This window comes from Tiliqua scincoides, chromosome 3, assembly GCF_035046505.1.
Source record: "Tiliqua scincoides isolate rTilSci1 chromosome 3, rTilSci1.hap2, whole genome shotgun sequence".
NCBI classification, from domain to species: domain Eukaryota; kingdom Metazoa; phylum Chordata; class Lepidosauria; order Squamata; family Scincidae; genus Tiliqua; species Tiliqua scincoides.
Window position 1 is genome coordinate 61,929,774 of NC_089823.1, and position 27,686 is coordinate 61,957,459.

The 27,686-nt window shown below is 40.2% G+C and overlaps 1 protein-coding gene across 2 annotated transcripts in view; it reads left to right on the forward strand.

The window, feature by feature from the left end:
• MORC3 (MORC family CW-type zinc finger 3) overlaps positions 1–27,686 on the forward strand; it is a 40,484-nt gene that overhangs the window by 8,171 nt on the left and 4,627 nt on the right. Inside the window, exons 3-15 of one of the 2 annotated variants that reach the window (XM_066620400.1) lie at positions 2,394–2,526; positions 3,942–4,156; positions 4,939–5,086; positions 9,570–9,720; positions 13,963–14,094; positions 17,446–17,565; positions 18,775–18,872; positions 19,219–19,320; positions 19,419–19,541; positions 19,633–19,701; positions 22,250–22,292; positions 24,941–25,113; positions 25,425–26,271. In XM_066620400.1, coding sequence (XP_066476497.1) covers positions 2,394–2,526; positions 3,942–4,156; positions 4,939–5,086; positions 9,570–9,720; positions 13,963–14,094; positions 17,446–17,565; positions 18,775–18,872; positions 19,219–19,320; positions 19,419–19,541; positions 19,633–19,701; positions 22,250–22,292; positions 24,941–25,113; positions 25,425–26,271 — 2,354 coding nt within the window. Of the gene's footprint in view, positions 1–2,393; positions 2,527–3,941; positions 4,157–4,445; positions 5,087–9,569; positions 9,721–13,962; positions 14,095–17,445; positions 17,566–18,774; positions 18,873–19,218; positions 19,321–19,418; positions 19,542–19,632; positions 19,702–22,249; positions 22,293–24,940; positions 25,114–25,424; positions 26,272–27,686 lie in introns of those variants that run through there. The other variant, XM_066620399.1, reaches the window with a different exon arrangement.

The window sequence follows — 27,686 nt, forward strand, 5'->3', positions numbered from 1 at the left end:
ATTTTTTTGCGAATTTCAGTGTTTTTCAAAGTTAGAAGTGCAGAAAGCAGTGTTATGTGTTTTCATTCCAAGGGTGTATTTTTATAAGTTATAATCATTTAAAAAGTGTACCATATAGGTGGTATAGTGTCAGCAGATGCAGTCACATGCATATAGAGTTGTTAGAGAATGGTTTTATTTTTTTGCAGATTTGGGGTGTGTGTGTGTGTGTGTGTGTGTGTGTGTGTGTGTGTGTGTGTGTGTGTGTGTGTGTGTGTGTGTATTTTTTAACAAAAATGAGAAGTGCTGAAAGTAGTGATTTGTTTATTTCATTATCTCTGAAAAAACCCACCTATACTCATTTCAAATCCCCTGACAACCTTCCCGGGGGTTTGCTTTAGGGTGGTAGATTAAAACTGTTGTCTTCTGTATTTGCCCTTTTTGTTGTATGGTATAATCTTGAGGAAATATAGGTGTTGAAGAACAACTTTAATGCCCACACTACCTGTGTTAAGTGAAACTGGAAGTAATATTCATATCAGTCTTGGGAGACATTATCATACCTGTTGTATATTTCATTTATTTGACACTTATATTCTGCTTTTACCCCTCAATTGTGGGCATCTAGGACAGCTTACAAAAGAAAAATATAAATACAGTAAAGCCACCATATGAAAAATTCAGCATTGCTCACACAATAAAAAAGATCCCCAGTTCACGGAAAACAACAAAAGCTGATTAAAAACATAAAAACACAATGAAGCACATAAAAGTAGCAATGCACATAATGAAGCAGCAATAAAGGACAGAAAAACTGCTGCAAAATGGAAACAAAGCAGCAAATCGAGCAACAGTAAAAAGGTGGCAATTAAAGTGACTGTAACAATAATGGCAACCCACTACAAAGAAAATGCTAATATAAACCAAAATATTTTTAATTTTTGCTGGAATGTCTCAGGGGAAAGGGCAGTTCTCAAATTGCAGAGGAGGGAGTCCTACAACTGTGGTGCTGCCACAAAGTAGGCCCCATATCTTGCCCCCACCTTGCCCCCTGAGGAGGGATGGAATATACAAAAGGAGACCGTTCCTGAATCCTAAACCATAAGGGTCAACTCCAGCACCTTGAATTGGGCCCAGAAACAAATCTGTAGCCAGTTTAGCCACTGGAGCTGCAGCCCAATGAAGTTGAACCACTGAGGGCATAATCCTAACCATGTCTACTCAGAAGTAAGTCCTATTTTGTTTAATGGGGCTTACTCTAAGGAAAGTGTGGTTAGGATTGCAGCCTGAGCCTCAGTAATCACGAAGGCAGTTGCTTTCTGAACCTACAATTAAAGGGAAGCCCTCACATGTTATAATTGCATGTTACAGTAGTTCAAGGAAGTTGTCACTAAGGCATGGACCTCTTATTCAGTGTATCCAAAACCATGGTATGATAAGGTGCAGTATATTGAGGTTACCCTCATTCAGGTTGCACTCTTTCCTCTCAGAGGTTTCCTGTACTCTTAAAAAATGATACAGAAAAGAGGTGCTCCAAATTGACAGCACTTGGTCTCTCTCCTTGCAACCCTTGTGCTGCTCAGATAACAAGCCATCTGGTGGGTTACTCCCTTTTGGTTCCCAGGGCTGTAATTCTACACAATGGCGTCTAAATTGTCAGTTTTATTCCTCTGGCTGGGCAGTCCTCTGACTTCTCCATCTCCTTCAAACTATTTCACACTTTCTTCTAATCTGGATCTTACAGGGAGGACATTTCCATTTCAATACAACCTGGATCTTACAGAAAGGGCATCTGTCTTCAAAGCACAGCATCTGCAGCATTCTTCTTCCCAAATTCCCCACTCACTTGTCTAAGGGGATGTAGGGCTGGGGAATCCACCTTCATGACAACCCTGAAGGTCAAAAGCAAGGATTAAATTAGTTTTGGAAATTTGGGCTACTTTCCTAGAACTCACATACCCAGTTATTGCTGGTATTAGTCATATGGTGTCAATCAATTAACATTGATTAATTGGTATTATTTGCTTACTTATTTGCAATCCAGTGTTTTCAATGGCCTCCTGGTGAGGGAGGGGAAAGAGATAGCATGTCAATTATTTTTTCATAATAAGTGGTTGCCGGGTGCTCTGAAAAAATATCGGTAGACACAAAATTGTTCTAGATAACTTTGTGGGATTATTGTGTTGACAGGGTACAGTACGTTAGAACAAGACAGGCATTTGCTTCAGATAGAATTAAAAAAAGAATTGGTGTGCCTAGATACAAATGCAAGAAGAAGTTGTTTAGCATAACTATAAATGTGTACCTTTTGGGAGCTGAGCACAACGAGAGAGAGGTGGAATAGTTACATAAGACTTTACAGAGCTTCAAGTTAACTCCAATAATAATAATTTTTGCTCTATCTGTATTGTCAGATAATGCTTATGATCCAGATGTGAATGCAAAACGGATGTGGATTGACAAAACAGCTATAAATGACAGCATATGTTTGACATTCATGGACAATGGAAATGGTATGACTGCAAAGAAGTTGCATCATATGTTGAGGTAAGATTTTAATGTTATCTTGATTGTCTCTAATTTCTGACTGCATGTTCATAAAGAGAATGTGAAAAATGGGATGAAGGAAATTAGACCTAGAGATGTTGAGCAGATATTGATTGTGCTTCAATTTAGAGAGAGCCGATTGTTCATAATTAACGGTATTTGTAATGTACGTAGATAAGTTTGCAATTGAGCCTGGGAACTGAGGCAAGAGCAGCTAATACCGCCACCCCATGTAGTCTTTAAACAATTATCATGATAACTACCAGAGTGACTTGTAGCTAAAAGGCCTTCTGTGCCTTCTGCTCTTGCTAAGGAGATGGTTGCTCACAGACATAATTGCAGCTTTTGTGCAGCTCCATGTTGCATGCTGTTCCAGAGGATCCCAAAAAGAGTAGCTTTCCAGGATGCATAAAGGGCTGCAGCAGGAAGGAAAGCATTGTTTTGTAAGTGGAACTCTGTGCACACTTGTCTAGGTCCAAACCCATAGAATTACTATGTGATGTTTCATGATGTTGTTCCAGAGCAAAGGTTCTATGTGTGGTGAGTAGAGCAAACCTTTAAGATTCAAGTCCCAATTCCAAACTATGCCTAGATTGTTTAGTATCAACTTGAGTCCTACGTGTAGGGTCAGCCCTAAACCTGTTAGTGTTTGGGTGGCCAACCTTTCAACTTTTTGGCTCTTGGACTTTTAACAATTGTGCAGAAGAGGGAATTTGATAGGAAAAGGTAGTTGGTGGATCATGTTTGTGGGGCCTGCTTGCTCCAAAAATACATGCGTAGTCTTTGCACTAAAGTTCCGAAGGTGTGTGGGTGGATATGCACTGTGAACCCAGTTTTTCAACTTTTTCCCTTGCCATGCTGTTAGCCAGCACTCCAAGCACAGAGTGAACCTAGTTTCACAGTTTTACAACCTTTAAATTTCTTATAGCTACATTTTTAAGTCCTTTCCACTTCTCATGGTCTTCCTTGATAGAATCCAGGGGGCTCTGCAAATGAAGATGAGAGTGTGAAGAGAACATAAATTGAGGGAGTAAAGGATTCATTATAAGAACATAAGAACAGCCCCACTGGATCAGGCCATAGGCCCATCTAGTCCAGCTTCCTGTATCTCACAGCGGCCCATCATAAGCCTTAGCCAGAGAGATTGGTATAAGTCATATCCCCATGAACTTTATTAATGCTGCTTACAAAGTATGGTATTTCTCAATGTACTGATTAACTTGCTGTACAATTGCACTGTAATTTGGGTTAGAATGATATCTCAGAGGAGTATCTGGCATATTTTAACTCAGCTGTGCTCTGATGTTAGGGTTATGATTTTTTAAAATACTGTTTAAATCAACTGATTTAGAGTAATATAGGACTAAAGGAAGCAGTTTTTTCTTCATACTCACCTTCTCAAATATATGTTTCAGCTTTGGTTTCAGTGAAAAAGTTCCACTGAATGGTCGTATTCCAGTTGGAATGTATGGAAATGGATTTAAATCGGGATCTATGCGCCTGGGAGAAGATGCAATTGTGTTCACACGGAATGGAGAGACCATGAGTGTGGGTCTGTTGTCACAGACCTACTTGAGAGATATAAAAGCAGAAAATTTAATTGTTCCGATAATATCATTCAATAAGCATCATATCCTTTTAGTGATTTTTTTATCAAGCAAAATGAAAAGTCAATATAGTTCAGTATGGGATATTAATTTCTTAAAATGACCCCTTGCTGAACACCACAAGAAGTAATGTTGAGTAATTGTTGTTTACAGGTGTCTCAATAGAGATTTGAGGGTCTTGAACATTTTGATGTTGCAATGCACATATCTCTAGGTTCTTATTTAGGTACACCCAAAAGAACAAAAATTTAAATGCACACATGGGCTGCTATTCTCATTTTGTCTTTTTCTTTTGTTGTTGAGCAGCTAAGAAGTGAAAGACAGCACCAGAAATTTGAGTTTCTTTCAGATTGAACCAGAAAGGTATTCCAATTTTTCCATTGAAGGTAATTAATGGAACCGTACAGTTTGAAAAGCAGGCTGAAATGTTGTGATTGCAATATTGTAGTAAAACTTACAATCAAATGTAACAAATCAACTGTATGTCTAAAGATTGCCATTCATAGTCCCCCCACGAAGAGATTAACCATATGATATGGGTTTTTGGTCCATAGATTGTGGCACTATTGCTTCCTTAGATTTCCAGATAGCTTCAGGTACATGGTGCTAAAGTGACCATAGCCTTTTAAGATGATTATTTGCTAGTCTGATTAATACTGTAAGGGAGAAATTGACCATGCAGAAAGTTGGTCATCAGTGTGTGTGCTCATTCAAAAAGGATTAAAAAAAAAAAAAAAGAGGCCATAATTGGCTGGCAGAATTTTTTTTTAATCTTGCAACATGTTAAATCCTTAATGGGGCCCACGTCAAATAATGGATGCAGATAAATCAGCAGCCAGCTTGGAAGCTATTCTGGAACACTCTTTGTTTCATTCAGAGGCCGAACTGCTTGCAGAACTTGATGCTATTATAGGGGGAAAAGGGACAAGGATAATCATTTGGAACCTTCGAAGGTGAGTGAAATTACATTGTGAATTTTAATGTAATGCATATTTATTATGTTTCAGTTTGATATGGATGCAAAAATATATATATAAGACCTGGGATGTTCTAAAAGTGTATTTTAAGTTTATATTTCCTTTTCCCTTTCCCATGTGTTCTGGATCATATTTTGGGTAATCATAGGTAATTCAGTGTGGGGATCGCTGCCGCTTATCTGCTTGCGAGGTGTTTCACGGCCCCAATATACCTCAGCAAGAGGTCCATGCTGACAGTGGAGAGCGCCTGTTTTTAGCAAGTGGTGGTAATAAGCCACTGGAAGGAACAGAGCCCTTTAGCATCACCACAGAATTGTTTGGGAAGGGGGTTGACACACCCAGTCTCCTTTTCCACCTCAAGAGGTTTGGGTCTCCTCCTAGGGAGGGTGTGGTAGGACCCAACTGAGCAGCCCTCCCATTAGCTTCTTCCCCCAAAAGCTGCCATCTTATAGGCAGGCAGGCAGTTTTGTAATTTTCCCCTTTGGATGGCCTTTCTCCTCACCCCTTGGATGACCCACTAATCATTTTGGTCACTCTTTTGCACCTTTCCTAGTTCCAATATATCATTTTTGAGATGTGGTGACCAGAACTGTATGCAGTTCTCCAGGTGTGCCCTTATCATTGGTTTGTACAGTAGCATAATATTGGCTTGTTTTATTCTCAGTCCCTTTTTAAATGATCCAGAACATGGAATTGATCTTCTTCCCCACCGCTGCTCACTGAGTCGACACTTTCATTGAGCTGTCCACCAGCACCCCAAGATCTCTCTCCTGTTCCGTCATAGATAGGTCAGAACCCACTAGCACAGGGTTTCTCAATCTGTGGGTCATATCCCACTTGGTGAGTCACAACCTGATTGTTGGTGGGTCATGAAGCTTTAGTTGATAAACTGATAACTGAGAAGGCAAATGCATGGAGCCCTGTGGAAAGTGAAACGGAGCCATATCATGTGTTTACTCATGAGTAGGTGAACTTGCCTTAGTCCATTGGAAGGGGCAGGCTGACAGGAATCCAACGACATCAGAATGGTCTAATTCGATGAACACAGCCCCCAAGAAGGAAATCCCTCCCTTCCAGCTGATGAATGCTTTGAGTCCTATGGAAAGCAAAATTAAGCTACACATTCGCATTTACTCATGAGTAAGCAAATGTGCCTTGGCTTGTGGTCAGGTCAGGCAAAAAGAAATGCAAGGCCACCAGAATGGTCCCAATCTGATGAAAGTGGAGCTCAAGAAATGCTCCAAAATGTAGGGCCCCCCTATTAAAAAGAATAAAGCAGTGGCTTGAGCTGGTAAGGTGATTTTTTTTTCTTTTTTAAACTTATAAAACTAGGTAGGTCCTGATAGTGATATGTCAGTATGTTAAATTGAACTGGACACTGGGTAGGGCTGAAAATCTTACTGATTTTTTGTGTGTGGAGGTGCTATTCCAGGCAGGCTACAGAGAAAATTCACTTGGTGGACTAGGGCTGGCTTCCCCTTATTTAATTATTTGTTTTATTTTAATTTAATTATTTATAATTAATTTTAATTTACTTGAGGATGTCACTTCTGGCCATGACATCACTTCCTGTGGTCCCAGATTGTCATTCTAAAAAGTGGGTCCTGGTTCTAAAAGTTTGAGAACCACTACACTAGAGTATATGTGAAGTTTTTATTTCTTGTCTCAATGTGCACATACTTTACACTTACATTGAAACACATCTGCCATTTTGCTCCCCTTTCTCCCAGTTTGGAAAGATCCTTCTGGAACTCATCATGATTCCTTCTTGTCTTCACCACCTGAAAAAGTTTAGTGTCATCTGCAAACTTGACCACTTCATTGCTTATCCCCAAATCCAGGTCACTTACGAACAAGTTGAAAAGCACCAGCCCCAAGATAGAGCCTTGGGGCGCATCACTTTTTACTTTTCTTAATTTTGAGTCCAGATATTTATAAAGTTCCATTGAAAGCCACCCACTCCAGCCTATATATGGTATACATTTCATTTTTGTAAGCTTCAGGAATTAGGAAAAAACAAAGAAGAAATAGTAAGGAAATTTTGCCCACAAAGAACAGAGGAATCTGGAAATATGGTAAAGAGCCACATACTTTGAAGTAGAAACCGAGCAAGGAGCTTTATGCTTTGAAACTATGTGCTTTGAAGTAGAAAATTTTGTAGGTTGAGTGGTCTCCTTTGCTCTAAGAAAACTTTTAGCTCTGAACTCATTGTATGCCATTCTTGATTTTATGCCATCTAAATGAAAACATGTAACTCCAAAAGAGCAAATAGAAGAAAATATAACTTGTCCTTATTTCTTTCTACTTTCTCTTTTATTGAAGCTTACAGTGTTTGTATACTGTTATATACTAAGAAGCTATATATTGTGCCTTTCTGTGCTGGAGGGCAGACTTCCTCTTTTGGACAGTCTCCCTGCAACGTTGCTTGTGTTGGGTTTAATCAACAGAGTCCTGATCATTCTCTCTTACAAATTAGTTGTTGGGAATTTCTCAATAACTACTAGCAGCACTTCTTAGCCCTTGGCAACCTGTGCTTGCTTACCACACCATGAAATGCAGGAGAGATTGTGATGATGGACATTAATTGAACTGTATTCTCACTGTAGTGTGACCAGCACAAATCCTTGGATAAACAGAGCAGTCACAGCAGTCTCATTCCTATAGCTGGCATGTGCCAAGGAGTGGGAGAGAAGGAGGCAGCATCTGCTATAAAATAGTAGTAACAATTCAGAAGAATTAGCAAAACACCAAGACAGTTAGAGGTGTTGAAAGGGCAGCTGTAGACCCAGACAATTTCTCTGGAACAATACCAGTCACAGTTGCAAAAACAAATCATTAAAGAGTTTAACCTGCAAAAACATTCAGTTGAGCATGGAGGTTTGACAAGATACCTGAACTCGAAGGACTGCTTAAAAAGCTGATTTTAAATGTTACTGGGAGGGTTATGCTCCTATTGTAAAGTGCAGATTGGAAATATTTAATGAACAGGCTTTACAGTTGGCTTGTATTGGGGATGACTATGATGGATTTGATTTTTTTTCCCTGGATCAGGAGTCCAAATTTCAGAACTTGGAATGCTGCAACCCTATTAATGTCGTGGCTGTGACACGACAGTCCATATCCAGTCAGACCCCAACATGGACAACACTATAACCACCCATGGTGTCCTAACGGTTGTCACCCATTTGCATTCATGGCCAAAGACATAAGCCAGATTAGTAGGACACGTACCCTACCTCTTGGTGCCAGAAGGTCTACAAAGCAGGGTTACTGCACAAATTAATCAAAACAGAAATGAGTCACTTCCTTCATTTGACAACCTCCAAGGTAGGAAGACGCTATGCACTCAGCTGCTGAAGTGGCCCCTGATAATTGTTAACAAGCCGTAAAAGTAGTTGTAGCCAACTATAGCCAACCGGTGGCTACAGGTTGTAGCCAACCTGCCCAGGTTGGAAAGAAAAGAAAGGAAAGAAAAAAATACATAGTATTGTTTATGAGGCACATGCAGTGGGGGACCTGCTGGACTCTATGGCCATAGCTACAAAGGAACAAGCTCTGGGAACATGTTGTCTTTAGATACTGCCTAAGCCAGTGGTTTTCAAACTGGGATGTCGCGACACCCCAGCCTGAAGGTCCTCGCCTCTGCCCCCTTAAGGGGCGGGGGCAGCGAAGAGGCAGGGAGGAGGCAACGACACAATCCCAAGGATCACATTGCTAATGGGGCTGCAGGGACTGGGATGCACTCACCAGTCCCTGCAGTAGCTGTCCTGGGGTATGGGGAGCCCTGTGCGAGCATCTGCAGGGCTCCCCGGGCATCTAAAAGTGAAAGTGGAACGGTTTTGCGGAAGTGGAGCACGAGCACACCCCAGGACAGCTACTGCAGGGACTGGTGAGTGCATCCCAGTCCCTGCAGCCCCATTAGTGATACGATCCTGGGGATCACGTCACTTCCTCCCCCCTTCCCCCACCAAGACTTACTGCGGTTCAAATTCTCCCTGAGAGTTTGAAAACTGCTGGCCTAAGCAAACAATGGGCACCACCCAGTGGGGAAACGAAAACCTGCAAGACCTTGCAGAGAGACTGGATGACTGGTAGAGAGAGAGGGGGTAGGCTTGTGGCATTCTGTATGTTTTTTACAGTAGTGCTTACTGAAATAATACTTTGGATCAGTGCCTCCCAATCTTTTTGCACTGCAACCCACTTCGTTGACTTGCAGCCACCAAGTAGCATACCAGAATGCCCTGCAGTCTCTGGTTAGCACCCCAGAATGCCTTATGGCGCCCCAGCCGGCATTGTCCCACAACTTTTTCATGAGCCACCAAAAATCGTCTTGTGACCCACAGTTTGGGAACCACTACTTTAGATGTTACTTTTCCCTAATAGCAACGAAAGTGAGGGCCAGTATCAGTATATTTCTGAGGAAGTGACTCTTGTTTAAATTGTTTAATGTCTCCCACAGAGAGAAAAATGAACAAACAGAATTTGATTTTGATACAGATAAATATGATATTAGGATTCCTGCAGAATTAGATCAAGCAACAGGAAAAGCAGGGTATAAAAAGCAAGAAAGACAAGACCAGGTTGTTCCTGAAAGTGACTATTCATTACGGGTAGGTATCTATTAATACTTTTTCTGATTATCAACGGAAATGTTTTTCATTACGTAGTTGTAAGTCTCGTAATTAGCTCTGCACATAATAGCTGCTATTTGTTCACTACCTAACCCAGGAGTGTCGAATTTGTTTTATCCACAGGCCAAATAGCATTCATGGTGTCTGCTAAGGACCAGAAGTGACATTATTAAGCAGGAAATGACATTGTTAAGCAGATGCTGCCTAGAAATAAGCACTTTGTTCTCACATAGAAACTCAGCTACAAATAACAGAAAAGAAAATATGCAAATCTTGATAATATTTTCACGATATGAGAGCCCAATTATCATGCAGGCTGCCCTTTCAGCCGCGTCACTTCTGCTGAGGTATCACTTTGCAGCTCAGCAGCCAAGAGGTGGTTTGTGAAGTGATGCCTCAGCAAAAACCAAGCTGCTAAAAGGGCAGTGCCTTGGCAGAGTCTCCCTCTCTCACCCCTCTTGATCTGCCCCTTCCGTTGTGGCCTTCCTTGCCCTTTGAGGCCTTGTTCCATCTCTCCTTCCCAGAGCCTCAGCAGAACCAGTGACACTGGGAGAGCCTAATTATCATGTAGACCAGATAAAGTGCTTCCATATACCATATGTTTGACACCCCAGATCTATCCTTTAAGAAATGACAATATTCCTGTTTTTAAAGACTTAGGGCGCAATCCTAACCTCTTATGCCATTGCTTTCCAGTACTGGCATAGCAGTGCCAGTGGGATGTGTGCTGCATCCTGCAGTTGGGTGGTACTCACCGAGGCCTCCTCAAAGTAAGGAAATGTTTGTTCCCTTATCTCAGCGCTGCATTACCCTTATGTCAGCACTGACATAAGGGGTTAGGATTGTGCTCCTATCTGCAATCCTATTGTTTCCTGGGAGTAAGTTCTATCGAAAACAATAGGACCGACTTCAGAGTGGATATGCATAGGATTACACTGTTCCATGTCATCCTTTTTGACTGTAGTACACTTAAAATAATACCATTGTAAAAATAGCAATACTCTCTGGTAATTCACCATTATCCCATATTCGTATCTCCAGTCTTGCTGGTGGTTTGGAGAAGGAACTGACTGATTTGTTCACTCTTCAATCAGAATAAGCACCTGAACTATAGTACTAGCACAGATCCTGTTTGTGTATATTACTCTTGTTTAACATAGCAGCAGCTCGGTCTCTTAGTCACTCAGGACTTTCCTAGTTCAAATTTTCCTTCTGCAATGAATTACCTAGGGTGGCCTCTGGCAAACAATTCCCTATCAGCCTCAACTTCCTAGCTGCAGTGTGGATATGGTAGTACTTGTCCATATTACAGAGTTCATTAATACATTTATACTCCACAGCATGGGTGCCCAAAAAGGCTAACAAATATATAAAGTGCAAAATCATCTTAAAACTACATAATAAGTTAAACATGAAAACAGCATATAACTTAAAATCCTCTAACTTCCATAAAAACCATCACAGAGTGATGAAAACAAGCAGTGCATAAGCAGCAGCCAAGATCATAATAAAAGCATCAGACAGCTAACGTCGAAACATAAAACAGCATAACAATACATAGTAAAATAGCAGAAAATGAGCAGCAATACAGCAGGAGTAAAAAAAACAAATAGGCACTGATAAAAAAGGTAGTAGTAACACAATGGTAAGAAACTGTAACCACCCAATCTGAATACAGGTCCAGCCTTGTTATACATGGATTTTTAATACACAAATTTGACTCAACATGAATGGCCCCTGCAAATGAGAAGGAATGTGGTGATCCCTGGAGAAGGAAAAAATGCACCCCTTTAAAATCACAGTTTAAAAAACTGTTTTTTACTGTTGCAGAGAGACAGTCATGCAAGTGATTACAGGTATAACCTAAGTATCCACAGATTTTTCTATCTCAAAGCTGATGAGAAGAGCCATTTCAATTAAAGGAAAAGAGAGGGCAGTCACCTGACAATCCATCAATCACTCTCTCTGCAGGCTTCACTCCTCCCTTCCCCTTGAGCATGTGAAAGAAGGCTAAATGGCAGCGATATCACCTTCTCCATTCTTTCTCCCTTGCTGGGGCTCCTAGTGAAGGTAGGGATTGCTGCCTCCTAGTGAAGCCTAAGCGCCTGGAGAGAGACTGCCTCTGTGTGCATTACAATCAATCAATCAATCAACAGTATTTATATACCGCTTTTCAACTAAAAGTTCACAAAGCGGTTTACAGAGAAAAATCAAATAACTAAATGGCTCCCTGTCCCAAAAGGGCTCACAATCTAAAAAGATGCAAATGAATACCAGCAGACAGCCACTAGAACAGACAGTGCTGGGGTGAGGTGGGCCAGTTACTCTCCCCCTGCTAAAAAGAGGAGCACCCACTTGAAAAAGTGCCTCTTACCCAATTAGCATTACAAAAGGTCATCAAGGCTGTTTTTAAATCACCAGAGCAAAGAAACTTTGTTTTTAAAATTGATTTGCTGTAGTGTGTTTTTTGCCATCCATGTCTTGGAACAGAACCCTCAAGAATAATGAGACTCAACCTGTATATCCCTTCCCAAACTATTATACAATCCCATCTGAAACCTGTTGCATGATTTTTGTAAGGATGACTCCAATTGTGTACACGTGAAGTACTTTGTACACTCAGAAAGCACTGTGTAAGTATGTTTTATAGTATTTCTTAGTGCACCAAGTACTTTACCTTTTTTATTTGTCTTCTCTATAATTGTGATGTAGGTTAGACTGAGAAATAGTAACTTGCCAGAGATCATGCCGTTCAGCTTTATGGATGAGCAGAGCTTTAAATCTGGGTCTCCTTTGTCTAAAAGTAATGAATGCAGTCAAATTCTAACTACAGGTGGGGCCTAAGTATTAGAGGCAGCGTGCATCAGCCCACTGCCTCTGCAGGCTTCAGAATGGCTGAGACAAGTGAAAAACGCAACTTCCGGAAGTGACTTTTTCTGTATAAGGCATTCTGAGGCTCGGGGAAGCCCCTGGAGGGCCATTCTGAAGCCCGTAGAGGCAGTGGGCAGACGTACACTACCTCTGCAGGCTTCAGAAAGCCCTCTGGAGAGTGCAGCTTCTGTCCCCTTTGGAGGGCTCAGGTGGAACTGAGTATGGCTGAATGCAAGTCCAGGGGCCCATGTAGAGCCAGATCTGCAGATTTTTCATCCACAGTTAAACAGGCTCCACCTGTATTTCATCCTTTTCTAAGGGCCCACTTACTCACACGTAAGTCCTATTTTGTTCAGTGGAACTTACTCTCAGGAAAGTGTGGTTAGGATTGCAGCCTAAGATGCACTTTTTTGACTCCTGGCTCTCTGTTTTACAGGTAACTTGATACACAATCTGGATGCACACTAAAAATGCCATGCAAGTTCTGATTTCCAATTCAAGAGTCATTTCAAAATGTACTGAAGTCTAGTTACATTTTTTACAAGCTTTATCTTTAAAATAAATTTTTTTATTTATGAAATAGCAATATACAAGGTAAAAGGAAAACCAAAAGGTCACGCCCAAAGTATCAAAACCAGAAACCAAAAATTGATATTGACCAATTTCAGCAAATGAGTTTGTGGATAATAAATAGCCGATCACAGTTAAGCTTAGTAACATTGAAGACCTCACTTCTTACATTTTCATAAGGATTATTATCTCAGTGTAACAGAAAGGGTTTCCCCTGTTCCAGAAAGTCTTTTTTAACACTATTTCCAAAAGTGTTTTGTAATAAGTAATTTTCTACTTGATCATTCTGTATTATATATTCATTTTCCATTCATCTGTTGTTGAAGTAGCTAATAGATTGATGTTTCTGTCTTTGAGTTATTAACAGTGTAGCAACAGTCACCAACTATATAGAAATTGGATCTAAGAGTAAATTCACTTTGTTACGCTAGCAACTGTTGACTCCAGGATTTAATTACTTCTTGACAAAGATGTTAAAGCTTACTCTAGAATTGTTGCAAATCAACCAAGCCATACTTCCCCCATCTTAGTTAACAGAGCAGAAGTTAAGTACCAATTATTTCGACGCTAAATTGATTTTGTTTGCTGCTACTTCAAAAGAGACAGAAGATCCCTTAGAACAGATTTCTGATTTTCTGTTTAAGACATATTAAATTTCAAAATGTTAGAAAAATCATTGCATATTTAACTGGAATGTTGTATTGAAAATGATTCAAATTTCCTTTAACTTGCAATCTGTGAAAGTGACTATGAACTTTTATTTTTAATTTGATTTTTCAGGCATACTGCAGTATTTTGTACTTGAAACCAAGAATGCAGATCATCATAAGAGGACAAAAAGTTCAAACACAATTGGTTTCCAAAAGCCTTGCCCATATAGTAAGCGATGTTTACAGGCCAAAATTTTTGGCTGTATCCTTTTCTGTTGTTGTGGGTTGAATAAAAACAAATGTCCAGTGTAGTGAAGCTCTGGACAGTTTTGTCTTCTCCCTTGAGCTATAGCCCCACTAGTTCGGGACTTCAGCATTATTTCTTATAGCAGGTCATCCTTTGCTATTCTTTGTTGTGTTACTGGTGGATATTGATTAGATGCTTCTTACTAGTTCAGAGGCAATAAAAATTAATGTGTAATGGTGCATTGTGCATTCAAATCTTTCGTTTGTAGCAGGCCCAGTACCAGCACAGCATCATATTGCGCTTGAATCTTCAATAGTGGTCCCAGTATGCAGCCCAAAAGTGATTTTTATGTACAAAAACACAAGGATTACTACTCAGAGTTAGAATAAAAAGCACAATCAATCATAGCTCTGAAAATGTGAGGAACTTTGGAAATCCAGGGCATTTTGGATATCCATGGATTTTGGATCCATGGATATCCATGGATCCTGTATCCAGTTTCATTTATCCGTGGATGCAGAAGCCCCCCCACCGTGGCTTCCCTGCACGATTTAAACTTACCCTGGCAATGATCCTTGCTTAAACTAGGTCACTTAGGAGCTCATAATGACCCTGGTCACTTCTAAATAACTAGATAGATGTTAACAGGAAGCAGAACTTAACCACTCCCTGTTAACCTCTGTTGTTTTTTTAAAAAACGTGCAGGCTGCTGGGTGGCAGCCTTCTCTTTGAGGAACTTTTTAGCTTGGTAAGTTCTTAAGCAAGTTAATGGGTTCCTAGAGAAGGGAGTATGGAGCCCCTGCAGCAGCCCTCCTGTGAGCCCATTATCTTGCTTAAGAACTTAACCCAGCCAAAAAATTTTCCTTAATGCAGAAGATTCTAGCAATCTTCTGGAAAATTCCCCAGCCTAAAAGTTTTCCTTAATCCCGAAGATCGGTAAGATCTTATGCTTTAAGGAAAGCTTTTTGGCTGGAGTAAGTTCTTAAGCAAGCTAATGGGCTGGGGGGCAGGGGCACCCCACCCCCACAAGTCCACTAACTTGCATAAGAACTTACTACAGCTAAAACATAAAGGAGAAGTCTGTTTCCCAACAGTTTAAAAAAAACAACACACTAGACAGAGGTTAAGTTCCGCTTCCTGTTAACCTGTATCTTGTTATGTAGAAGCAACCAGGCTGCCAGGAGGCAGCCTGAAGGTCTCTATGAGCTCCTAAGCTCAATGCAACCTGCTTGAAGCAAGAATCACTGCTGGGGTAAGTTTAAATTGTGGAGGGGGTGGGGGCACCTCTGATTTCCTGAATCTGCAAGGGGTCTGGAGCGGAACCCCCGCAGATACCATGGCATGCCTGTACAAGCCATCATCAGTAAGCTGGAAAGGCTGCAGAAGGTGGCAAGAAGAGTAATAGGACTGACTGAATTTGAATTAAAAGAATAGTATGCTAATACTCGCAGAGAAGGAGCAGGTTGCAGGTAACGGAAATAGCAGCTCTTTGAAAATAGGTGTTAGACACTAGTTTAGAATTTGGAGGTAGTAACAGAGCATTGGCAATCCTGAACACAATTAAAATTAGAGGCATTCCCCCGTATCCACAGGAGATCTGTTTCATGGACCACCCACAGAGATGGAAATCGCGAATATGGGAGACACCTGCATTGATAATGGCCCCTCCACCCACCATTTAAGAACTTACCAGGGGAATTTTGTGTATCTTCTTTATTATTTATTTATTTTTATTTATTTATTGCAGATATGGGGTAGGAGTATAGGATAAACTTAGGTATAGGGTTACACAGTAAGTAAGTAAGTGTAAAGTCATGCACATTGGGGCAAAAAAATCAAAACTTCACATATAGGCTAATGGGTTCTGAGCTGTCTGTGACAGATCAGGAGAGAGATCTTGGGGTGGTGGTGGACAGGTCGATGAAAGTGTCAGCCCAATGTGCGGCGGCAGTAAAGAAGGCCAATTCTATGCTTGGGATCATTAGGAAAGGTATTGAGAAAAAAATAGCTAATATTATAATGCTGTTGTACAAATTGATGGTAAGGCCACACCTGGAGTATTGTGTCTAGTTCTGGTCCCCACACCTCAAAAAGGACATAGTGGAAATGGAAAAAGTGCAAAAGAAAGCAACTAAGATGATTACTGGGCTGGGGCACATTCCTTATGAGGAAGGGCCACAGCGTTTGGGCCTCTTCAGCCTAGAAAAAGAGACGCCTGAGTGGGGACATGATTGAGACATACAAAATTATGCATGAGAAGGATAAAGTGGATAGAGAGATGCTCTTTACACTCTCACATAACACCAGAACCAGGGGACATCCTCTAAAATTGAGTGTTGGGAGGGTGAGGACAGACAAAAGAAAATATTTCTTTACTCAGCGTGTGGTTGGTCTGTGGAACTCGCTGCTGCTGGATGTGGTGATGGCATCTGGCCTGGATGCCTTTAAAAGGGGATTGGACAAGTTTCTGGAGGAAAAATCCATTATGGGTTACAAGCCATGATGTGTATATGCAACCTCCTGATTTTAGAAATGAGCTATGTCAGAATGCCAGATGCAAGGGAGGGCACCAGGATGAGGTCTCTTGTTATCTGGTGTGCTCCCTGGGGCATTTGGTGGGCCGCTGTGAGATACAGGAAGCTGGACTAGATGGGCCTATGGCCTGGTCTAGTGGGGCTGTTTTTATGTTCTTATGTTCATAGGTTACATAACACAACAGGGCACTGGCCATTGGATCACAAAATGCATTTTAAAACAAAATTTATAATTTGTATATCTTCTTTAACAGGGCTGTAAGCAGTTAAGCTTACAGTTTGATACAATCCACCTCTGAACAATCCACCTCTGAGTAGTATGAATCCTTGTTTAAACAAGCTTCAACATAAACAGGAAGCAGCAGTTGACCCCTTCCCATCTAGCTTCAGAGCTAATTTAATCAAGGGATTCATACTGCTCAGAGCTGGATTGCATCCTGCTGTAAGCTTAATTGCTTACAACACTCTGTTAAAGGAAGATACGCACACTTCCCCTGGTTAATAATTAAACACTATTTATGCACATAGGGGGATGTGGGCCCCCCCCATCCATGGCTAAGTGAAACGACAGATATGGGGGCCCCCTGTATTTGGATTGTGAGCTGCCATTATAAATGAACTAAGTAGAACTCAAGTTACTGTCTTTAGGATTGAGGTGGTATAGTTATGATTACTTTGCAACTTGTCATTTAAATTTTTTAAAGTAAATGATGAGACTCTTTATGATGTTTAGACTAATGGAATTTGTTGCTTAGCAAGTTCAGTTTAGAATGAACTTTCATTGTGAAGAGAGAATTGTATTCAAATATTTTCCCTAACCTTCTCAAATAAGCCCAAAACTGTAAAAATTACCTTCGGGTTCAACTGCCGAAATAAAGATCACTATGGAATGATGATGTACCATAAAAATAGACTAATCAAAGCTTACGAAAGAGTTGGCTTTCAGCTAAAGGTGAAAACAACTATACATATGAAGTCATGATTTCATCTTTGTGAATGTTCATGAACACTTACAGTATAACAACATATATTCAGTAATAATTTTGAGAATCTAGACAAGTGCAGATCTCAAGGAGTTAATTAGAAGTATACACCATAACTCAGTTGTGTGCACTGTCTATTAATAAACAAGCTGGCTTCACCAGGAGCTGGATTCTGGTGCTTGTGATGACATGAAGTATTTGTACTGAGAATTTTTGAAAATTCTGTTGCTATTTTATCTCCAAGGAGGAGTTTGTGAATTTTTGATGTCAGCAAATAATAATACACCATCTATACAGGTTTGAGCATGCCTTCATGTTATCAAAAATGTTATTATATTCTTTCCTTTTCAGCTATTTTTTTCCCTGGATGCTGTCTCCTTGAGTTCTGTGATGTTTAAAATGACTTATAGTCATGCCAGTTGGAGTCTATGTGACCATTTCACATGGATTGTTAAAATAAATGCCCCAGGTTTCAATAACAAGTCTGAGACTTCTTAAAATAGCTTATAATTTTTCCCACCTTATTTGCAAAACCTAATGGTTTGCTTGACTTCCTCCTTTATTTATCAGGTTTTAATCATCATCATCATCACATTTATCTACTGCCTTTCTGGCCATTGGATTGCTCCTTTGACTTTATTCACGGCAGGCTTTCTCTAAGCCTGAGCCTTTGTTTATTTTTGCAATAAACAAAGAAGTTCTGTCTTTCAAGAACACACACTACTTTCCAGGTGGATCTTTTTCTGTCTAGTCTTCATTCTGGCCATGTTGCCTCCCACACTGAGAAACAGCTGCAGCCGACTTCTTGTCTCCCACACAAGATAGCAGCTCAGCTCATCAGCTTTGAAGTCTTGCAGCGCACGGAAGTTTCCGATGTTCTTGAACGGATGACCTTCAGATGTCTTCAGGCTTAATGATGGCTCTGTCATCTAGACCAGACCGTCTGTTTTGATGCTTATTTCCCACCAGAGAAGTGGGTGCTCACTTGAGGTGAAATGTGTTTAGGAAATTGAGCAAGAATTTATCCCTCAATAATACCTTTTCTGGCACCTTTTGAGACAGATTCTGTTAACTCCATATTTGTCTTATAAAAAAGAATTGGTTATTTGCTTTCTTTACAACAGTGTTGTACATATATTTATGTGATCTTTTGTTTGTGTTTTTTTTTTCTTTTTCAGGCAAATGATATGGGTCTTGGTGTAATTGGAATTATTGAATGCAACTTTTTAAAGCCAACTCATAATAAACAGGATTTTGATTATACTAAGGAGTACAGGTAAATGCTTACTTCATCTGAACACATAAAAATATTTTCAGGCAGTTTATCTGACAAAGCATTTTTTTCTGAATAACATGGGTAAAAACAAATATTTGCCCAAGATAAAGCATTTTTTTGTAACAAGATTCACATAAAAAAGCATATGGTGTATGATGCGAGTCAGACTTCACACAAATCCACCATCCTTAAGGATGTCACCTGGCCCTCCCAGTTCCCAACCCAGAAGCAAGAACAAAGCAGAGATTCTTTGTCCCTTTAATATCCTTGCTCTCTCTGACTGTAAAATATTTGTTTTCATATTAAAGTACAAAATGTGTGTTGCTTTTTTTCTTGTTTTTGCCAGGCTTACCATACACGCACTTGGTGAGAAACTTAATGATTACTGGAATGAGATGCAAGCCAAGAAAAAAGAATATCCTCTAGAAGTACTAACAGAAGAAACCCAGTAAGTTTGGAAACAAATTTTTCAATTTGTTTCGCTAGAAACCAGTGCCCAACAAATCATCCTAAGTGTCATTCTGCTGCTTCGATGTTTTATTACAGGAAGCGACCTGATCAGACCTGGGTTCAGTGCGACTCATGTCTAAAATGGAGGAAGCTTCCAGATGGAATCACTCAGTTGCCAGACAAGTGGTACTGTTCATTCAACCCTGACCCTCAGTTCAGGTACCTAGAAGTAGAAATTAAGCTGCTCAGATATCTCAGCGTGTACCTGTGTTAAGTGGATCAAAATCAAACCTCTGTCTCTCTCAATTAGGAATTGCAATGTTCCTGAAGAACCTGAAGATGATGATTTAATACCATATGAGAAAACCTATAAGAAAAAGTAAGTATTAAATAAGAAGAGGAATTTAAAGTGTTGTGTATCTTGGTGTATAGTTTTGAGGTTAGAAGACAACATTGGAACAAAGTATTTTTAAGCTGCAGTTGAACACAATGGGGTTTACTTCTGAGTAAACATGTATAGGACTGCATTTTTAGTTTGTAGAGTTTCCATGTCTTCCACAAAATGTATTCCCAATTTTTGATTAACCCATAAAGTTAGCATGTGTGAATGAATGAAATGTATATTTTTGTGACATAGTGGTTCATGAGTAGGTGCCTGAAGAAACTATAGGTGGAATATCCTTCGTTTTAACAAACGTGAATCCTAATATCATTGATTTAGAAGAGGAGCCACACAGGAAGCCTCCAAAGTGGCCCAAGATGGATTTTTTAAGAGTGAGGAAGAATTGCAATGGTTAGTAAAGATTAAAGGATAAACTAGGTGTGAGAAACTCAATTTGGGAAATCAGAATCCTCCTTCATTAAATGGGAGTTGCATCTTCTTTTTAAAAAATCCTCAGTGAGGAAGAACACCACAGAAATTTCCAAAACAACATGTAAAATTTATATATGTAATGGAATTGCACATAGAGCATATAGTGTGAGGTATAATATTCAGTTAATTGAACATTCAGATAAATCTTCAACGACATTTATCACCTTCGTCAGTTCTGGAATAGAAAACTGAGGTTCAGAAATAAAATATCCACAAATTAAACAATATCCTCAGCATTAAACATAAATTGCTGAGCGACGTTCTGCCCAGTGACAAGCCACACATGCATCAGTTTGTCACTTATCACTGTTTCCCCTCGCCTCCAGGGGCTTTTCTTAGCCCCAGAGAGGTTGTGCTCTTTCCCTGGGCCTCAGAATATCTTATAAGGGCAAAAAATTCACTTCTGGGTTTTTTTCGTGATTCTGAGCCTCATAGAGGCCACATCTGTGCACAGCCCCTGTGGGGCTCAGAAAAGCCTCCGGAGGTGAGGAGAGCACACCTTTGAACAGGTGACATCAAGCAATGTCAGCGTCACTTGACAACGGGGGTGCAGGAGTTCATCCCCGTCATCAAGCAATGCACGCTTGTAATTTTGAATTTATTGGAGTTATATATGAAGCCATATACATTTTTATCTGATAGTGCAGGCCGAAGGTTCCAGTCACAAATAAAAAATAAGAGGCAAAAGAGGATATTCCTGTCTAGTTCTCTTATCCAAAGAAAATGGCAATAGTCAATGTCATAGTATCAACATTCATTAAAGAAATAGGTCTCTAATTTGCACACTTACAACCCAGACCTATCCCCCTATGCACTCTGCCAGCACAGGCTGTCACCAGTGTGATGAAAAGCACATTGTGGCAGTTAGTGGCACTGGTGGGAACGCCTGCATCATCCCACTGGTGCCAGCACAGGGAGAAGCATGCTGAGGGTATGGTAAGTTCTGTCCCGGGCAGCCTGGGGGCAGGACAAGGCTGGGAAGGAAGAGGAACAGGGTGGGAGGAGAATGGCAATGGCTGCTCATTTTCAAGTAGACCCATTGTGGCTGCTGGGGCTTTCTCTGGGGCAAGTGGACAAATGCCCCCTTACCTCAGAAACCTCCAGCATGTAAAATTCCCGCACAGGATATAGTGCAAGCCACACTGGCATTGCTGCAACAGCATTTGCACTGGATTGGGCTGCATGGGTTGTCTTTAGGTTTAAGCAGCCATTTTCAACCTCTGTGTCATGGCACACTGGTGTGCTGCAAATGGTCTGCAGGTGTGCTGCAGGAGTTTGGGGGAGAGTCATTTATTAGTAATGCCATTGGGGGATGTGAGCTCCCACCAACAGCATGGTGTGCCTTATCAATTGTGGTGTGCCTTGACAATTTTAGTACCTTGTCAGTGTGCCATGAGATGAAAAAGGTTGGATCAAATGTTATATATGTTAAATATAGTAAATAGGGCAAATAACCTTTTTCAAAAATCTCATTATACAGTACAGTTTGGTAACTAAATAATTCAGAAAAGTTTTATATTTCTCAGGAAATTCATCAGGTTCTGTGAATTTGCTATTTTCATTTTAACAATAGCACCTTTAATTACTTCCACGGACAGTGGTGCAGCAAGAAGATGATGAGGCATAGAGTTTAAGGCAGAAAGATCAAAATGGGAAAAATATTTCCAAATTCTTTTCCAGGAGTTCCTTACCCTAACTATATAATCTAAAATTTAAAAAGTTGTGCGTTCCACTAGGATAAACACATTGTATTTTCCTCATCTTTAAACAAAGAATTTTGGTTTAACTGCTTTAAACATTGTGCTAAAATCTTGCCAAGTCTCTCCATTCTCCCAGTATTTTTGTTGTAGACCAGTTAAAGCACATTTCACCATACTTGGACAAATACATTTATCCAAACTGCAGTTTAGATCATTCTAACAGATGAAGAGGGACAAAGAAGTTTTGCAGCAGTAGCTTCTGCAGTTAATGAAAGGGATTTTCATTATCTAATAAGTTAGAAATCAGATATATCCTGAGTATACACTGATCTTTTTTTTCCTTTTTCGTACAGAGACAGGGAGAATTTAAAGAAAAGACTGGAGTTGAGTCAACAGGTAAGTGACCCATTTCATCCTGGAATTTTTTTTTACTTACATAGTGCCATTAACTTTCACCTGACTCTGGGATGTGTTTATGGATTGTATTTATCCATACACCAGTATAGGGTGTCTCAAAAAATGTACATACATTTTAATAAGCCATAATACTTCATTGCAGAAAACCTGCAACACTCAAACATCTAAGGGACACAGTTGAAGCTATGTGTGGAACCATCCCAACACACACATTGATGGATGTCTGCAGAGCCCTTAGTCAGTGGTACATAGACACCACTGTGGAACATTTCAAGCACTTGGTCTAATTCATTAACTAACTGGATTAAGTAGCTGCTTCTGCTCATACCTTGTGCAGTATATGTGTGAATTATAGTATAATAAGTTTGTGTGTCTACATTTTCTTGAGACACCCTGTATTTCTTTGTATCTTATAAAAACAGGTGGTAAGTGCTGCAACTTTGTCCTTTTAGGATGTTGTCTTCAACACATTGGTCAATGTATCCAAATTTTAGCAAGATAATAATAATAATAATAATAATAATAATAATAATAATAATAATAATAATAAAGATATCATGTACCATTTATTTCCTGTGAATAAAAACTTATTTGGGCTAGAATGTTTACTGCAGTGAAACCGACATTCTGCACTTGCAGTGAAGGGCCACCCCCACATTTTTCAGTGCTGCAGTTTTGTGAAGTAATCCTGAAAGATATTGTACTCAGTGATTAACCATGATAGACCATCTGCATGTATGCTCGGAACTTTTGATAGGTCAAATCCATTTTTCAAAAGTCAGGAAGCTAGCAGTCGGCCTACTAGAACGATGAGATCTAAGTTTCTAAAAAACAAAGCAGAAACCACACCAAGAGGTGTCTCTTGGACAAAAAGAGAACACAGTCTTTCTCAAATAGACTTGCTTTGTGCATTTCTGTGTTATCAAAGCTAGTCAGTTTCACAGTTGGGACGATTTTTCCTATCAAATGGGGTAACAGTTTGTTGTGTTTCCTAAATTAACTTATTATCTCTCCCTAAAACTTATGCAGCTTTGTTTACTGAGGGTCAGTTATACTGAGGTAGTTGAGAGAGAGAAATTAGGCAGTGCATAGGATAGTCCCATCCAAAGGCAAAGATCAAAGGAGAAGGATGAGGAAACCAGATGGGAGGAACAAGGTGAGCAAAGCAATCTTAGTCTGTAATAAAAAGCTGAAGGGCAGGTGGAAATATAGCATAGCAACACAAATGGAAACAGAAAAGCCCTTGTGGTTCCTGACCCAGGACCCTGAAATGCCCAATGCTGACCTCTCCAGTTGCTTTTCCATTGTTGCCAGTCCGCTGCTTGCCAGGGCCTCGCTCTTCATCAGGCCTTGAGGCATTAGGGACACTCCCAGGTTCTCAGCCCAAGTCCAGTTTACCCTTTAGTAATCCTTCTTCTGCCAGAACTTCGGGCAGGATGAGGAAGAGACAATGCAGCTGTTCCAAGGGAACTAGGTTTATTTACAAAGGACACCTCAGGAGAACTCTTTCTCTCAAATAGTTCAGCAATGCAGTTCCGTAGTGATTCAGCTCAGTGACTTCAAGCTTGAGCTCCCTATTCTGAATGGCTAGGAGCTTACTCTTACATACATGTTGGGGCTGCTTAGCTTCTCCCTGTTTCATTTGGCCCTTTGGGAGAGAGGTTGAAACCAAACTGCCCTTCCTGCACTTAAAAAAAAAACCACAAAAAACTTTAATGGTTTTGGAGGGAGACCTGTAGTTTGAATTCTGACCAACGTCATACAAACAGAAAAGGAAAGAGTTTTTAGCTTCTGATCATGACAGGGATGAAAATGAGCTGAGGCTAGAACTGGCACAATTAGAAAAGACACCTTTACAGCCTTTGGGTAAAGAGGGTGGGAGGAGAAGCCTTAAAAGAGAGCGTAATGATGCTGATGTTGGAATGGAGAGAGGCAGGTTTTTGTGAGGGCAAGTAGCTGAAAGGATCAAGAAAGACAAAGATTATGAAGGGTGAGTGTTTTTGGCGAGAGAGCAGAAATTCTAGAAGAGACAGGAGAAGAGGAGAGCAAGCGGTGGCAGCAAATTATTATGAGGTTGGAAGAGAACAGATGTGTTGCAGATGCCAGAGGTCACCCACTCATAGACGGGAATCATACGAAGACATAGGAAACAAAGGGGTTGAGTTCGGCAGAGCTGTGAGAATTGTATTCTGTAATCTGTGAATAATAGCTTCAAGGGTTATTTTTTTATTGTATTCCGGCTGTTACCTCTGAACAAAGGGCTGTTACTTTGGGCTGGTACCTCTAAAAATAGTCAAATAAACTATGGCAGCCTACTCAGATGTAATCCCCATTGAGTTTAATGAGACTGGCTTCCAGGTAAGCATACGTTGAATTGCAACATAAGTTGAACTGTGTATTGACCCAAAAGATGATGGGGAAATTGAGGCTGTTCAAAAGTAGTTTATATGGCTTGTTTATGTTGAAGTATTTAATGTAATGATGCCCTGGTTTAAATTGCATTTATGCAATGGTCTAATTTTGAATAACGAACCAGCCAAGACTTCCTGCAGCCCACCTAGTCATAGCGATGAAAGTGAAGTGTTTTTCTTTTGCTAATTTTAATGACATTATGATTCTTTTCACAGAAGTATAATGAAATGTATTTACAGGCATGTTCTGCCTTCACCAGTACACCCCCAACAATAAGTGAAAGTGTTTCAAGATTGCATACAGATGTTTCAAATACTTTTCATTCAAAATGTCTAAACACAACAAATAATACATCTGTATCTTCACCTCTTCCTGCCCCTGAAAACAGGTTAGTAAACTGAAAGGATATTTACATTTTCCCTTTCCCTACCATTTTCTACTAGCATTAAAGTTTATAGGACTTTGAGTGCAATCCTAACCGACTTTCCAGCACTGACATGGCTGTGCCAATGTGGCTTGCACTGCATCCTGGAGTGGGGAGGCAGTCAAGGAGGCCTCCTCAAGGTAAGGGTATGTTTGTTACCTTACCTTGAGTCTGTAATGTGGCTAGGTCAGTGCTGGAAAGTTGGTTAGGTTTGCACCCTTTGCCTTTTTAAATAAAAAGTTATTTATGATTTCTGTCCCTTCTTGATTCTGTAGCTTGAAACGAAGACTTTCCCGTCCTGAGTCACCACTGCCTTTTAAGATCACACGGGTTACTAGCCAAGCATTTGAGAATAAGAAAGATGATGATGATGATGTTATAATCTTGGAAGACAGCAGTACTCCAAAACCTCCAGCAACAGAATGTGACATCACAATAGTAAAAGTTGAGGGCAGTGTTGATCAGAGTGCTGAGGAGAGAGAGAGTCCCAAGAACAAAGACGCAAAGCAAAATTCAGAAGCAAAATGTTCAAAAGGAACTGCAGCAACACAGACTGAAGTAGAGCAACTTGTGGTGAAAAAGGAAGAAGTACAAGACAATGTGGATGATTCGCTACCCAGATTAGAACCTGAATCGGAAATGACCTTATCAGAACTAGTTCCTGATTCAGAGGCTGTTTCTGTGGATGTGGGTATAGGAGTAAATGAACTAAAAATTCAACTACAGTCAGCCAATGAAGAAAGAGAAAAATACCAAAGTCGGTGTGATAAGTTGTTCCAGGAGATAAATATGCTAAAACAAAAGATTAGAGAAATGGATGACAAATATGTGAAAAAGGAAATGTGCCATAAGTCAACAGAAACAGATATTATAGCAGTAGAAGAACTAGAAAAAGTAAGAGAGAGAAGACCAGAAGAGGTAGTTATTCTCTATGAACAAGCATTAAAAGAGATGAGGCAGCTACAAGAAAAATGTAATAGACTGGAGATTTTAAAGTTTGAATGTTGTAAATGTAATAACTTTGAGAGTAAAAATGAAGTAGATGACATGGCTGTGCAACTGGATGATGTTTTCAGGAAGCTGGACAGATGCACTATTGAAAGAGATCAGTATAAAAGCGAGGTAAGTGTGATTATTCAGTATGTAGAAAAGTTTGATCTATGTAAGTGAAGAATTGTTTCTCTCTGTTGTTAAAGTTGTAATAGCAGTAGAATGGATTAAATCCTTAGACACAAATATTTATTCATGCACCAGTTTTTCCTGTTCATTGTAGTGGTATTTAGTTGTGGACATAATTTGTTTGTTCAGGATTTCAATATGCCATAAATCTGTTTATTTGCAAGTCTTTCCAAGTGTATTTGAAATCATGGTACACAAATAGTTCCTTGAGATTAAGTTTCTGTGAAATTCATGCAGGTTGCATTTAGATCAGTGGTTCCCAAACTATTTAGCACTGGGACCCACTTTTTGAAACTATACACTAGTTATATGAGACTCATATTGTTCAGAATTTCAATATGCCATAAATCTGTTTTTTTGCAGTCTTTCCAAGTGTATTTGGAATCATAGTACACAAATAGATTCTTGAGATTTTTACTTGGGAGAAGGGGAGCACCTTCTGGAGCATTTGTTGAGCTCCACATTCATCGAATTTGGCCATTCTGGTTGCCTTGCATTCCCCTTCACCTGGCCTTTCATAGAAACCAAGGCACATTTGCTTACTCATGATTAAATATGTATGTGTGGCTCAGTTTCACTTTTCCATGGGGCTCAATACATTTCCCAGCTTGGAGGAGGGCAACTTCCTTCTCAAATATTTTTTGGGCCCTTTGTTCATTGGATCAGTGTTGTATTCCTCTCGGCCTGTCCTTTGAAGTGAACTGAGACACAGTCACCCACTCATGAGTAAATGTGCAGTGCAGCTCAGTTTCACTTTCCAGAGGACTCCATGCATCAGCAGTTATCAGCTTGTCAGTTTCATAATGCACCAACAATCAGGATGCTACCCACTAGTTTGGGAAACACTGATCTAGATCAGGAGTGTCCAAACATTTTGGCAGGAGGGCCACATCATCTCTCTGGCACTGTGTTGGGGGCTGGGGGGAAAAAGAATTAATTTACATTTAAAATTTGAATAAATTTACATAAATGAATTTATTAGAGATGGCACTTGTATGAATGAACGAAGGTCTTGCAGTAACTCAAAGGCCTATAAAAGGCCTTGCACAAAGCAAGGCCAACCTTTCCTTCTCTGCCACTGCTGCATCACAGATGTGAAACAGCAAGTAGTGGAGGGAGCCCTTGTCCCACAGCTCAGGTGAGAGGTCGAACAGTCGTCCTCATGCTGAGAGCAGTTGTATCAGGCCAGCATGGGCTCCAGCAAGTCTCTGGAGGACCAGAGGCTCCTTGGAGACTGGGGGCTCCCTGAGGGCCTGATTGGGAGCTCCCGAGGGTTGCAGGTGGTCCCTGGGCTGGGGTTTGGGCACCCCTGATCTAGAGAAAAACATGTTGAAACCTCAGCCTGAGTATCTCAAAGC